The sequence below is a fragment of the Labrus bergylta genome, chromosome 8 (genome assembly GCF_963930695.1).
Source record: "Labrus bergylta chromosome 8, fLabBer1.1, whole genome shotgun sequence".
Lineage (NCBI taxonomy): Eukaryota > Metazoa > Chordata > Actinopteri > Labriformes > Labridae > Labrus > Labrus bergylta.
Genome location: NC_089202.1, coordinates 14744234 through 14759341, shown reverse-complemented (window position 1 = coordinate 14759341; position 15108 = coordinate 14744234). Strand labels below are relative to the sequence as shown.

The 15108-nt window shown below is 42.1% G+C and overlaps 2 protein-coding genes across 5 annotated transcripts in view; one reads left to right on the top strand and one right to left on the bottom strand.

Annotated features, from left to right (window-relative positions):
- The window catches only part of si:ch73-22o12.1 (nectin-2), a 77923-nt gene extending 75730 nt beyond the window's left edge, over nucleotides 1–2193 (bottom strand). The window contains exon 1 of one of the 3 annotated variants that reach the window (XM_020649129.3): nucleotides 1748–2193. In XM_020649129.3, coding sequence (XP_020504785.2) covers nucleotides 1748–1835 — 88 coding nt within the window. In that variant the 5' untranslated portion in view covers nucleotides 1836–2193. The remainder of the gene's footprint in view (nucleotides 1–1747) is intronic. The other 2 variants (XM_020649130.3, XM_020649132.3) reach the window with 2 other exon arrangements.
- A 2474-nt stretch (nucleotides 2194–4667) lies between these two features.
- g6fl (g6f-like) lies at nucleotides 4668–15102 on the top strand. Of its 2 annotated transcripts, none has more exons than XM_029280273.2 (11): nucleotides 4668–4842; nucleotides 6165–6497; nucleotides 7334–7594; nucleotides 7906–7938; nucleotides 8268–8600; nucleotides 9983–10237; nucleotides 13164–13283; nucleotides 13489–13562; nucleotides 13810–13836; nucleotides 14247–14293; nucleotides 14605–15102. In XM_029280273.2, the coding sequence occupies exons 1-11, from the start codon at nucleotides 4746–4748 to the stop codon at nucleotides 14624–14626; spliced, it is 1602 nt and encodes a 533-aa protein (XP_029136106.1). In that variant the 5' UTR covers nucleotides 4668–4745; the 3' UTR covers nucleotides 14627–15102. The 2 variants fall into 2 exon arrangements, with proteins under 2 accessions (XP_029136106.1, XP_029136105.1); XM_029280272.2 differs by having other exon boundaries at nucleotides 9983–10249.
- Nucleotides 15103–15108: the final 6 nt, after the last annotated feature.

Here is a 15108-nt window from a genome sequence, read left to right as displayed (position 1 = left end):
GGGCCAAGCCTTTCTGACCCACATCCATGGTCCCTCTCAACCTTGACTTGGGGTTGGGGGTGGTATTATAGTGTAATTTCAGAGCTTAGACTTGGACCCCCACCTGTCAGCTTCTATTAAGTTTCATATACATGAGTAGCTAAAGCAGCCTATACCTTAATTAAAAACCCATCAAATTCCAAGTTGTATTTTAAAGACTCCAGCTAAGCCACATTATACTGAAAACTTTGCAGAGAATTAAATCTCTTCTCCCGCTCTCAGACAGAGGATGGAAGGTGGAGGTGTAAGTGGTTTCTGTCACCACTTGAGAGGGAATGGAAAACCAAAAATGCAAAGTAGACAAGTGAAAAGTTTCAGCTCTGCGGTAGCAGAATTGAAGTAGCAAAAGCTTAACTATTACCCAAAAGGAGGTCAGAGGTTCACTTTGAAAAATGACTCAAAAGAAAGAAAATGAAGAGCAGCGTTTTCTCTCTTACTGGCTAGGACTTGTATGTTTTCTCGCTCATAAATATGTAAAACCTTTTGTTTTGTTTCCCCCACTTTTTTCTACCCCTTGCGAGCACTTTGTGTAGTGTAAAATGTAATCGGACAGAAAAAAAAAAAAGTCCAGCGCATGAATAAGTCAAAACGGGAGATGTGCTTATAAGTCATGATTACAACAACACCACAATCAACTGCATTACTGTACTCTACTGGAAATGTACAATGTATCTGTTCCAGCATGCTAGATGGATTCTAGCCCTACATTCTTGCCCCAATTACAGCACAAAACAAATAGCTGGCCTAGCAAGAAAGCTGAGAATATGTTGAACTGGTTTCATGCCACACACATTCATATGGTAATCGGTTAACCACATGCCAGGAATGTTTTCTTTCTCTCATTTTTAAAACCTACTCACTGTGGCAGTGATACCTGTAGGCCAATAAGCTGAAGTGGACTGGAAAACACCTGAATAATTAACCTAGACAGGTTTCTATAGAGGCAATGGATGTTTTCCCCCCCCCCCACCCTATTTATAACATAAACTAACTACCAATATAATTAGAGTGGAAACTGATAAAAGAACAATTGCAAAGTAAGCTACCAAGTGTTAAACGATTTGTCACCGGGGCAAATTTTAAGGTTACGGTAACCCCCCCACTGTTACACACAAGTAGCCTACATTATGAGCTCTTTTTCCCCATTTTCCTCCACTGAACTGTTACTAATAGAGGGTGAAGTGCGGGCAGAGGGGAGAAAAAGAGACGGTGTGTTGGAGTATAAAAGGGTGGCTTCAGGGTAAAGAGTAGCCTACGAAGGGCAAACTGGAACAGTGGCTCAATTTTAAAGAGGCCAAGAGGACACAAGAGATGTAGCCTACCTGCGACTGAACACCTTGCTACAGAGAGCCACACCTTAGAAAACTAAACATGGCGTGGAGTCACTTGACCGAAACTCGGGTCAGAGAGCGACACAGATGGCTCATGCCACCAAACTCGCTGGGAATGAGGAAACACAAAACGGTGTTGTGAAACCATTTCATTTTTAAATTCTTAAAAATGTTAAGGATAAACGGAAAACCTCGCCAGCAGCCTTTAACGAAAAAGAAAATCACCTGCCTCCTGTCTCCGCCCTGACAGGTGGTAGTCAGGTTTAAATTTATCACCTCTTTTCAATTATTTAAGCTCTGAGAATAAATGAAAGGCAGTGGGGCTACTTACAAGGGAATGGGCATGATCAAGTTTTCCAGAAGAGGTCATTTCTTACCGTGTTGTAGAAGTATCGACGCCACCAAGCAGAGCAATCCGGTCATTTTTGAGTAGTCATGCCAATTTCGGGCGTCATGTCTCGCCATGGTTGGTAAGGATCCTCTCCGCTGTCTCCGAAGCGCACGTATAAATGAAACCTTCGGTCAGTTTCGGCGTACTATAGCCTACCACTCACTCAAGGCAAATTTAAAAACTTGTTCGGCGTCCGGACAGAGCAGGGGGTCCGATAAAGATTCCTGTAAGTGTCCCTCACTGCACCTTTAAGACAGTAGTCTGTTAAATAAATGGGGAAAATCCTCGTGGACTTGGTCCTGGCAGCGCACAGGTGAATATTCCCCCCAGCTGGAGCTGTGTAGGTGTAATGAACTGATGGCGCTCTCGCTCTGCTCCAACAACTAGCCTATCTGAATGTGTGAGCGCGCGGCTGTCCGACTGAGTGTGACTGGCTGGATGATGTCATCAGGGTAAGAGGCGTCACAGCCAAACTTCCCCCCCCCCAAAAAAAAAAAATCCCACCAGGACCAGCGAGAGAGAGAGAGAGAGAGAGAGAGGGGGGGGGGGGGGGGGACAACTTGTTGAAATCGTCAAAATCAGATTTACATTGGTAAACACAACAAAGTGCCCGCGAGCTCTCTCTAGAAAAGTGCGCGTTGCAGGTTGAGTGGAAAATGGCAATGATGCAAAAGCACGATTCTTATCAGGTATGTCCTCACTTAGATGCAGACTATTTAACAAGCCGCATACCCTCAGATCCTCCCTTCCGCATAATAATAAACGAATTACCAATCATGTGTGGATGCTCACTTCGGAAAAGACGCAGGCTTTTCAGTCTAAAAATAACAAGTTTATACAGTTCATCCAAGTTAGACCATTTTAATACAGTGGAAGGATGGACGCGGACGCGGATGATTCTTCCGCCCTCTGCTGTTTGCTCCTGCACGCACATCTGAGATTAGCTCATACAAACTCACAAACTCCAGCAGATGCCATAATCAATAAACATTCATTAATGAACGGCAAATTACAAATCCAGTGGCAGTCAGCAAAATCAAATCAAGAGGAAGCAGCTTGTTGTGTCTATTTGCAGACTCCAGCAGCCTGTCTGTTGATAAGTAATTTCTTCTTCTTTCCACAGAATAATTCCAATTCATTTTTGCCCTATTTTTCCTCTGGAGCAGGGTGCACAGTAGCATAACGAAGGCATTATCTGGTTTAGGTCTAATCCCTATGCCCAAGTGTTTTACAGCCAATGTAATTACATCTTCATAAGTCCCACAGTATAAATCGTTCTGCACCGTCCCTCCTGTTCTCCTTCATTTCCAAGTTCCCCTTGAGTGTCCCCATCTTTTTCTTCAGACAGCGTTTTTGAGATTCAAATTGTGAGGATACTGATAATGACCAGGGGCCCAAACATGTTCTGCCAATAAGAAAAAAAAATATGATATGTCCTTCTTTTGGAGGTTTGTCTTCCAAGAGAAAGGATTTCCTTGTTTTCTCTCCTCACTTTAAATCCTCACTGTGAGAGCATCTGCCATGCAAACAAAGCAGCTGTGGGTTTGAAATGCCAGTGGTACTTTGCATTGCCATATTCTAATTTGCAGCCGTCTTCTGGCCCTGTGAACCTGAAAGTTTGAGCTCCGGCACAGTCAGAGGAAAGTGTGCAGGGACCATCCACACACAACCGTTTCCAACGCTAAATTGCATGCATTCATTGCAGAATAAGGAGCTTTAAAGAAAGTGGCCAGCAAATGGAGGATTTCATTCCTGCTTCTTCCCCACACTCATCCATTTTTCATACCGTACCAAATCGACCTTCACACCTTCCACTTTCTAGCTACCACCCACTTTACTTATACAGTACCTCACCTCATTTTTTTCTGTATCCCACACCCCTAACATCTTCCCTGGGTTTACACGTCTCCTCCTTCCACCTCATTCCTCCCCCTTTCCTCCCTCCCTCTCCCCATCTTCTTCCCTGTGTTATTTGATTTCCTTTTGTCCACTCGTCCTTCACTCCTTGCTGCTATTCAGCCTGTCCTCCATCCCATCCCGTGCTCTCTGGGGGTCTGTGGCAGTGATAATGAAGCGCGTAGTTAACAGATATTAGCTCATTGGCAGTGGATTCATTAGACAGAGCCAAGGCTTATGGTGATTATTTACCCGTAGAGGAGGGGCCACAGGATCAGCCCCACGCTCTGTGTCAGCAGCCACAGGCTTCTTTTTGAAGTCACGCTGCAACACTCTCTCACACTTCTCCTCTCTTTCTGTCTGAGCACTTCTCCCTCCACATTTCTCTCTCTTTCCTGCTTTTTTCTCTCTCTATCCCTGTCATTAGACACCCACAATACATATCTGCTTTCTCTCCCTCTCCTTCTCTCTCTCTATCTCTCTTCACCGCCCCCATTCACCCACTGGTAATTATGGAAAAATCTGTAATAGTGCTCAGAGGAGCTGATAATACCTTTAGCTTAATTAAAGACATTTATTGGATGTAAAGACATGTAGCCCAGGGGTTGCTGTGCACCCACACTAACCCAAACTCTTTATTTCTTGCTTTTTGATCTCCACCAATCCCTCACTTTCTGCTATTCTTATCGTTTTCTCGGTTTCACACACACTTTGTGATACACAAGAGAACATGCTCACTCCCTTTGTTAAAGCAAATGTTTGGGTCAGAAGTTCTGTCACTAATTGCCCAGAAGTTTTTGTCGTCAAATATTCTACATTAAGTCTTGTGTGGGGTTATGTTAATGCCAGAATATGTGGTCTATCAGCCTCAAACACACAAAAATGTGCAAAAATGACAGTCCTTTCCTGTTGATAATCCGAGCGTTGTTCCTACCACATCCTGTTGGACTGAAAGATGAACAGCTAGCTTGTTAACATGTCACTCAGGGACAGCAGTAATAAAGTGGGAAAGTGAACAATACTTGGATGTTCTGGTGGAGCGTACTTAGAAAGGTCATGGTGTTGGAGAGACAGCTGGTGCAGTGCGAATGCTTTTTCTTTTTTTCTTTGAGTGTGAGATGGAGTCTGGTTTTCTCACCTTTATTCTTGTGCTTTCATATGCAGTATCTTCTTTTGGCATCCCAGGTATGAAATACTTAATGTGTTTTTAAGAGAGATATTGTTATGATTCGGTTTTGTATTTTGTAGATTTTCAGAGTTTAGATTTCGTCCTTGGTTTAGTTCTCATTCTTCCCTGGTGTTAATTGTTTCCCTTGTGTTTTATCTTAATGTTTATAGTTTAATCTTCAGTGTTTCCTGTTTCCTGTTTTGTAATCTGTTATCCTGTTTCTTTATGTTTAGTGTGTATTTTTGTTGTTACATTTTTTGTTCTCTGTGTCATTAGTGTTCCCTAATTTATGTTGTAGTTCTCTAGTCCTGTATTTCTTCCTGCCGCTGTGTTTTCCCTCCTGTTCTGATTGTCCTCAACTTTGTCTTGTTGGCCTCACCTGTGTTTGATTACCCTGTCTTTTTAGTCTCTGTGTTTCTTTCCTTCTGTGTCAGATCATTGTTAGTTTTTGGCTGTCGGTCTATGTCGGCCTTATACTTACCTGTGCTTCCCAGTGTTTTTCCTATTGCTCCTTATTTCCCTTTTGATCTTTCTGTATTTATTGTTGGACATTTTAAAGTGAGTTTTTGTTTAATTCAATATTTTATTTTGGTATCTGCAATTGGGTCCAGTTCCTTGTTTTCCACTACCGTGACAGATATATTTCTGCTGCATTTGAAACCGATCTGTAGCTAAGGTTGCTTTAAAAACGTCATTCTCTGGTACACTTTACATTTTATAATCTAATCCAGACAAAAGAATAAATTCACATTTTCTTACGTCTGTGTTAAACAACACTTAGGCTACATGCCCGTGTCCACTGTCAGCATTATCAGTTGTTTGACTTCTTATCCTGTTCATATTAACTCAGTGGGAAAAATAGTTTTGAATGCATTCAAAGATAATATGGTTCTTCAGTAGTGTGTTTTTCATAAATCAAATTGTTAGGTTCAAAAGTAACAGTCTTCCAAAGGTACTGTCTTTATAATACTCAGCTGCTGAAGCAACGAAACAGTAAAAGGGAAATTTGGTACCAAAAAGTCTGACTGGAAGAAACCTATTAAATTTGACTGAGGAACTCCCACAGAATTAGGGAAGTTACTTTTGTTCCCTGCCACTTTATGCCGATATTTACGATAATTACTTACTGAACTATATAGATAGGAAAAACAGATACCCAGACCAATAACTCTTTCAATGTTCTTGTGTTCTAAGAAAAACTTGAAATATCTGAACCCAGATAAGTACAGAATGAAAACAAGACATCTGCACTGCGGTCAAAAACCAAGAGTTTTCTCAAACTTTCCGCTGAATAATAAATCTGTTGTGAGGCTAAACCTTTCTGTCATGTCTCCCTCAGTCTGGGACGATGTTGTGGTGGTCAGAGAGGGACAGCCCGCCATTCTGGTCTGCACTGGTAAAATAGTGAGGGGGGCTGTGACCATTGACTGGTTGATGAAACCAGATGGGGCGAAAGTCTGGAAACCGGTTCTCTCAGCCAACGAGAGGAACGAGATCTCTGTAGGCGCCTCGAAAGCATCCATGCGATTGACTGACCTGAACTATCAAGACAGTGGGAATTTCTCTCTGTTCTTTCTTCCAAAAATGGAGGACGGCGGCTTCTACTCATGCTTGGTAAAGCAACAAAAGTGGAAGCAAAAGGAGAGGATTATCCTCTTAGCTATACTTACAGGTACAAAAATCAACAGGTCATATGTGAGGATCTCACACCACAGTGCCCAACAGGAATGTCTTCTTCACTCTGCACTTCACTGCTTTTCTGTTTTTTAGTTTGTCGAGCAATGATGTAACTGGTAGTTCAGATCAATATGTAACGTTAAAGTATTCATATCTTTAGTTTGTTGTTTTTGATTCAAGTGATGTGTGTGTTCTTTTTATCCTTTAAATCTTTCTCTTGATATGCCCTCTTATAAAATGTTACATAACTAATAACTGCTTGATGCAGAAGATATTACATTTGCAAAAGTCACTCTTCATTTATGTTCCCTGCTGTGATGCACTGTTACTCAAGTCATTCATTCAAGTTGTTTTGATGTACTTGTCTTGGGCCTTACTTGAGTACTTTTTGCAGGCATCTCCATAACTCATTTCTGAAGCCCCATGTTACTCTGGGAATTATTATTTTAGATCCAAATCACATTATCCACTTATGAAAGATGTTAAAAAGAAATTTGAATATTAAACAGTAATTACCCACAAGATAATCTGCAAATGTATTTTAATTAACCTCTCAAGTTCAACCAAATAGATGCTTTTATTTGTTTAAAATCCTGATAAACTTAATATCTTTGGGTTTCTAAGATTAAACTACCCATTAATATTGTGCAGTTTAAGTGAGCTTAATCTCACCCAAATGCAACAATAAACTGTTTGCACCACTGATAGCAATTAAATAATTCACATTTTAAGATGTACAGAAATATTGTAACTTTAACTTAACTGGTGTTGCAGATGTTACTTGCTTCTCTCATCGCTGATTTCCTGTGTCCTTCCTCCTCTTATCTCCAGTCACAGTTGAGCCCGCTGCACCCGTCTCTCAGCAGAGCACCTTACGGCTGAAAGCCTCTGTAAACCCTGACTTTAACTTGACCAAGATCACCTGGGTAGCACCTGGCAGCATTTCTATGAAGAGCGCCAGGACAAACAAGGGCACCATAGCCAAACTGCCCATCATGCAGAAAAGTGACCAAGGGGCCTATGTGTGCATGGTTCACCCGCTGGGCAACAGCAGAAGCTCCCTCTTCCCCTTCAATGTGGATGTGACTGTTTGTGAGTCTGATTTAGGAGAGAAAGGCAGAAGTATGAAAGGATAGAAAACAACTATAGTCTCTTTTGTTGATGGTGTGAGGTTGAATCAGTGCCCAAAACTCCAGCAGCAGCATTATTTATTGAAGTCTCCTGTAGCTACAGTTCTTCAAAGTATCTACTTTTATAGAACAGTTTCCAAAGTCGACTGTAGATCTGCACTCAAATTCATTCAATCCTTGTGTGAATATTAAAGATGCTGCATTTATGTATTATTCATTGTTTTTGTTTTTTAAATTTCCCCCCTTCTTTCTTTGCTTCCCTTCTCTCCACAGCTGACAAAATGGTCTCAATGAATTTAACATACGGTGAGTGACTTCATAACACAAGCAGTGTGAAAGCCCTGTGTCAGCAGCTTTCTAATCAGGCGCAGCAGAATGTAAAAGTAACTCTCAGCATATGAGAACCTAATCCCTATTGTTGTAGGAATTCTTCCCCCATCTCCATTTCCCTACTCTCTTACTATTGTGTTTACTCTCCACCTCACTCTTCATTCAACCTCGATTACTTACACTTTATGTTTAATGTTTTTCTTAACAGTTATGTCTTCATATCTGTCTTGACTCCATCATCCCACCTTTACAATGCGTCAGAACCATTTTATCTAATTTCTCTCATCTTCCTCCCTTGCTTTCAGAACCTCAGATCTCCATCGCCACTCAGGCTGGGAAACCTTTCCCCCTGACCTGTCCAGATGTTCAGGGAGATTACGTTCGTCTGTGGTGGCAACGTCCAGACGCCAGTCTCAATGTTATGAAGCAGTTGTATCAGTACGACCGCTGGAGGGGCTTCACCGAGTTTACTGAGAAAATCAACATACTCCAGTTTGCAGGCCCGCCCTACAACCCAGAGGCCGGGAGCTTCTCCTTTCTGCTCACCCCTGGGTTGGATGATAGCGGCCTCTACAGCTGTGAAGTGTTTCTCGATGACAAACCCTCCAGCCAGAGGACAAAGCTGAGTGTGCTGAATGGTACGGATGAGGGTCAGGAGGAAGAGGAAGTAAAGGGGATGGTAGATTAGGAAAAAGGGAAGGATAGATTTGTGAAACAGGAAATGTCTGTTTCTTTGGTAAGGCCTATATCTATTTTTGTATGGGCTATATGGACATTTTTGGTTTCTATTAGGGATGAAAGGGTAAGTTAACAGGTGTAGCTATGAGCAATACATGTACAAATAAACATAAATGGTCAAAGGTGGTGCAAGGCAAATATGTGTATTGTATTAGGTTTAAATGGCAAATCACGCAACAGGGGGTGCAACAGTGAATACAGACACTTTTAGAGCTATATTTCCAAGAAGTATTAGCCCTGCCAATATGTCAGATAATGAAGCCTGAATTGTTACCGGCCCCCCAGTGCATTGCTCTCCCAGACCATACACTGTGGAGAGACATTCTCTTGCAGCCGTTGGTAAAATGTCATATTATGAAATGACTACATTTATAACATTCCTCATTAAAAGGAACATTGGCTTGATCCACAAGTTTAAAGAGAAAAGAAATTCGTAGAACACCTGTTCATTTTTATGACTGACCCTCGGGGAGGTTTAAACCTTTGCCGAAAAACATGGAAAACATTTGCACCCACAGAAGGACAGATAAACACACACATACACACAAAACCAAACAAACACACATTCATATACACATACAATGCCCTGTCATGGCAGCCTCGGGATGCTTTACTAATCACAGCTCCTCTGGCATCCATCACAGCTGCCCAGACATGACCAGCCGATCTGTCACTGTCACTGTCACCCTGTTTCACACATCTGCATTCCTCATTCACACACACACACACACACACACACACACACACACACATACATACGCATCCACTTGAACACTCACAATCATGTGACACATATATTTTTACCCCACCTCATTATGAGTATCATTATGTATGATTATACCTGCTGCCCTCCCACTAAGGCTGTAGGTGGCCCACACTGATCACTCTAATCAAGGCTGAAATGTGTGTTTTTATGTGTGTGTGGGGGGATCTGCAGAGCTTGATTACACCCAGATGGATTCTCATTCCAGTTTGATGAGACACTAAGCATCAGTCACAGTCAACCAATACATTAGCTGCAAATCACTTTAATGAATATATATTATTTTGACCCCTCTCTGGATTGTTCTTTGTTTTTCATATCACTCCTCCTTTACGCCATTACGCTCCATCTGTCCTTGGCCTTTTCTATATTCACACACTACCCTTTAACTCACTTTCTCATCCTGTCTCACTCCTTTCCTTTCCCACCCTCTTGTCCTTTTCACTTACTCATCCTAGCTTTATTTTCTTGCCATTTGTTTTCCCTTCTTCATGCTCCCAACCTCCTCTCCCTCCACAGTTAAAGCCAGACGCTTGTCGACAAAGCTGGAGCTGTTGTGCCAGTACAAAGAGCTATCCCATGTCCACAGTGCCAAGTGGATATACCAGGATGAGAGTCGCCAGCTGCATTTTTCAAGCAAGATTCCTGGCAAGATTTCCATCTTTCTGCCCTTACCCATCACCTCTGAAACAGCGGGGAACTACACCTGCACCCTTAAGCTGAAAAACGGACAGACTGTCTCAGCCATGCATGCAGTCAATCTGCCCCATAAAGGTGGAAAGAATGGTTAAGTATTTCAAAGACTTGTCTTGGTTCTGATCTTCTTTACCACAAGTATATAACAGACTTTCTGTAAACTTATTGGAGATAATGAATCATGAATGTGTATGATTCTCACATATGTGTTCTTTGAAGCGTTCTACAGTGCGTTCAAGCCAACCTCAATTCTTTTGCCATGAAACCAACTGGTATATATAGAAAAAAAACCTTATGTTCTGCTTTCTTAATGCAGTTAAAGAGGTCACAGGGCAAGACTCCAGTGAAACAAGAAGTTATGCTTTGCCGACAATAATCCACAAAGCCTATTTTCAAACAAATCCACCAGTTCTAAAACTCCACTTAGACTCTCCTCCTATAAAATATGAAACATAAAAGTTATGGTTTTCTCATCACCCTCACCCAGCTGATATGCGAATATAAGCCATGACCTTAGGATATCTCTCCTCACAAAATCTAAATTATTCAGGCTTATTGTATTGGTGGCTGTGGGGGATCACAGGAGGATGTGACAGTTGAATGGATCCCTTAGTCGAGATGAGTTCCCTCCCCATATCTCTGATACATCACTCGAGCTGAGGGGCACCGAGCTCATCATAATGAATGCTGATGGTACGGCTGTAAGAGTAATGGACATGGGGGGGGGGGGGGGGGGAGAGAGTGATAGAGGCAAGGAGAGGAGAAGAGGCAGGAAGATTTTGTCTGATTGGAGAGGCTGGATTAGAATAAATAGAGAGGGTGCCAAGTTTTGCATTTGTCCAGAGTGTCATTGAGAGTTATGCCTGAGACAGTGAAATAATGGGAGGGTTGAATGACCTACATTGGCACTGCTGAAAAGTGACATGTTGCACAAACATTTGCAAAGATGCAAAGTAAGCTACAGTTTTTGGTAAATAATGACTACTATGATGAAAAACAGAGTCAGTTATAAATAGTTGAGCTACAGTCGGTGGCAATGAGACAGAGATGTTGGTATTTTTTTGCTCAAGGTAACTCTTGAAAAGAAGACACTATTTTTGTTTCCTCGAAAGAGCAATATCAGCAACACAAAAAGTTACGAATAAATAAAGTTGCGAATGTCTTTGTGCTGTGAGTCAAATCTCAAAGTACAGTGCCAGTTGTAGAGGTATAAAGAAACACTGCATGATTTAATTCCTTTCAGACGTGGCACAGTTCAGAGGATGCAAAATTGAAGCAGTCATTGTGTTCTGCTGCACATAAAATACTTGAAATGTCAGGGATGTTCTGGAATCATTTGCTTTCCTGAGTTGGCCCATCATTTGCAAGGCATTCAAGCACTTCTTTGGTTGGCTCCTCCATCATCTACAACCACACTGATAAAATTCACCCTCTACCTCATTCGAGATGAAATAGTTAAGTAGCTGGGCCAAGTGCCAATTGTGGGGGGAACGGAAAAGATCTGAGAAGGTGAGAGATTGGGGGGGGGGGGAGACAGAGAGAAGGAGCGAGAGAGACGAGAGTGAGAAGAAAGTTGTTAGTGTGAAACTGGGAGCGTTAATGCCTCACTTCACTTCACTCAATTAGCATAAATCGTGCGTTAAAGCTGGCACGGAGAACAGTGCAGGTCAGTCTTTGGGTCAGCTCTCACCACAATATTCCATTAGCAACCTCTACACATAGGCTACTCACCAATCAATTACACTGCACACACCACTTAATGATTGATCATTCTAAAGCTGGCTAAATGCATTGGCACTGGGGCTAAGGTGAAGCTCTATGGCCGGCCCTTCTCCAAACAAAATACATGTACATTTGATAAACTGTCTTTACTTCTGCAAGCTTCTTGTACCCTGTACAACCTTGATCGCCAAAGAAAAACACAGTATCACTAGTTAAGAAAGAATGATTCATGATTTTTTTTTTGTGGTTCTGTACTAACTTTTGTTAATAAGCTTCTCTTAATGTAATCCTAAAATGTCACACAGATCTGATTGTTTAGCTCCATGAACGGCAAGCATATCCCCTATTCATGTACACAGCAGTCTCTGTGGAAACAAGTTACCTCTCTCTAGCTTCTCCTGTCGCCCTGTGGCTGTTTTATTTTTGCAAGACTGATGTCATCGTCATTATGCAAACAAACCTGACAAGTTTGATCACCAGCATGAGCTCTTCCCACTGAATTTAACTGGTGCTGCAGCAAGCAAATGGTTAGCTTATGTAATGTTTGTGATAATTATGCCTACGCTTTTCATACACCAGTTTTTCAAACCTGCATTGACAGGGTTTGGCTGAAAGACTGATATTTACATTGTTGTCAGTATGTCTGGAGGCAGTTTGTTGCTAGGATCAGATGTCATGGGAGTGTTCATGGGCAAGCCTCTCCTGAATTTACCTATGCCACATTCATAGGCAGATAATAAGATAGGCAATTGATAGGACTGGCGAAAAGTTGGATTAAAAAACTCTGTAATGATGTGGTTTGCTGAGGTTTCATGCAATAAGCTGACAGCTTCTAGTCTCTTTTATACTGGTATCTTTCATATTCTTGTCCACGTTTCAAATTGACAGCGTTAACTGTCCAGGCTGAAGGTCTGTCAAATCGATGTCTGCTGAGCTGTTGTACAGACTATTCATTGTCTGACAGAGCCTCGATTTCCACGCCTTCTTGCCTTGCACCCATTGTCTGTGACTGACAGCAGCATGATGCAAATGCATGTAACGTGTTGAGGAAGTCATAACTGCAACTTGTCTTTAAATCCAGAGTTTGAAGTGTTCACGTACAGAAAAGGGGCATCCCTCTTTTGACTCGTACAAAAAAGAAAAACTGGAGAACAAACAGCAGCGACTTCTCTTCTTGTCATTCAACCTCACACACACTGAAAGCTGTACAAGTTTTATATCATCACTGTCTTTGAAAACCCTCATCCTTTCTTCTCTCTTACTTTTCTTTTTTCTTCTTTAGTAGAGAGTGTGACCACCCCCTCCCTGCTCCCTTCTCTCTCTGCTTTATTACTCCTGGTGCCCCTGGTTGCTGCGGTTGCCGGTGTGTTGCTATGGAGACAGAAACACATTTCTGATCGCGGTGAGTCTTCCGGCGCTCTTCTTTTTTGACAGCTTTCCCCATTCTGTCCGTCTTCAGCCCCCCTGTTGGCTGCTGCTGAGTGATGTGGGCCGTGACATCCTCTGGGGGTCATTGTAATAAATCTGCCCCAACTCCCCATTTCTCAATGTGTGTTTTAAGTGTGTGTATATGTGTGTGTTTGTGGTAACTATCTCTCTGAACTCAGGTATTGAGCAGTCTCTGACTGTCTACTCTGGCGAGGTAGAGAACATCTATGAGAATCCTGAGGATATTAGACAGGTGATGAATTCAGACATTTTCAATTACAAAATATCTTCACTTTGCCCTCGTCTTTCCCTCTGGTATTTAGCACTACTTCTCTCCTCTGTCTCTCCTCTTCTTGTTTCTCTCAACCCCTCCCTTTTTTGTCTCGACAGTACACTTTCTCCACTGTCTTTGTTTTCTTTCTAATTTCCACCATTCCCCCCTCTCTTTCACTTGTTGTTCATTAAACCTGTTTTCTTCTGCTATCCTCCCTTCCCAACAGGCTCTTCCCCAGGGCTCAGTCTACATGGTGAGTTATTGTATCGTCCCTGTAAATACGCACGTACACATACACACGCATACACAAAAACACACACACACACACAGCCACTGCTGTGCATGTTTGTGTAAAGAGTTGTGATGCACACGTCAATGCATGCAGACTCTTACTCTCTCTATTGCCCCCTCCCGAAGCTGTCAGCAGATATGTCTTCCCTCACACTCACACTCTTCATTTCCAATCTGTCAGCCCTCTCTCAGATAAACCCAATGCCTATCAACTGCCACCCTTACATTAGTGGTATTAACAAATCAATCTCATTACACAGGGTACAGAGGGACATAAATCTGGACTCAGTTGCATGGATTTCTCTCTTAATCATCCTTTTCACTGTCCCACTCTTTCCCTGCCTCCCTTCCCCCTTTTCTTCCATGTGCCAGGCTCTGAAGCCAAGAGAAGAGGATGATGTCTATAAGGAACTGGAGCGGTAAGAGACAAGCCTTGCCATACCTGTGTGTGCTTGTGAATGTGGAGGGTGTGTTTGTGTGTGTGTGTGTGTGTGTGTTTGCAATGTCACTCATCTGCCCCTCACATTCCCCTCACACACACAAATCATGTCGGCCTAAACATCACTGTGACACAGTGGCATGATATCACGACAGCCGCTGACAGGCAGCGCTCCATCGCCCCGTGTGTTGTTGTTGTTGCGTGGGCTGTCTTGTGTTTTTAAGGAAGAATAAAAGAGACTTGGGAACTGGAGATTTTGTGCGTGAATTTGTCTTTGTGCTCTGTTTTCAGATGCGAACAGTGTCAGGCCTGATCACCTACCCACATCTCATCCTCATCCAGCTGTCATAACCGCTCAGTTCCAAGCTGCAGCAGAGAGGGCCTTTACAAACGGAAGAAACAACGGAGTGTCACAGTTGACAAAAATGTTGCTTTAGGGATATTTAACTCAATTGTTTGACACATTTTTTTAATCCATATGTTGCTCTGCAAAAGTGTTATTTTTTAATCAATAATGCTCTTAAATGTCATGTGTTAGGAGGACATAGAGGAAAAGGTGAAAGATTCTTCTTTAAGAATCCAAACCTTACCCTATGTTTAAGTTAAGCCTATATTGGCCTGTTTTCTTTTTTTCACTGTCTACAGTTTTGCTGTATCTTCTTAAACATTTGATATTTTATCAGCTGTAAGTACTTCTACGAAAACCTGTATTTCAGTATAGATATTTCTGAATAAACATAGTTGTCAGTAATGTCGCTTGGCTCAAATAAAATGCATCCCAAACCTTTCTATGCG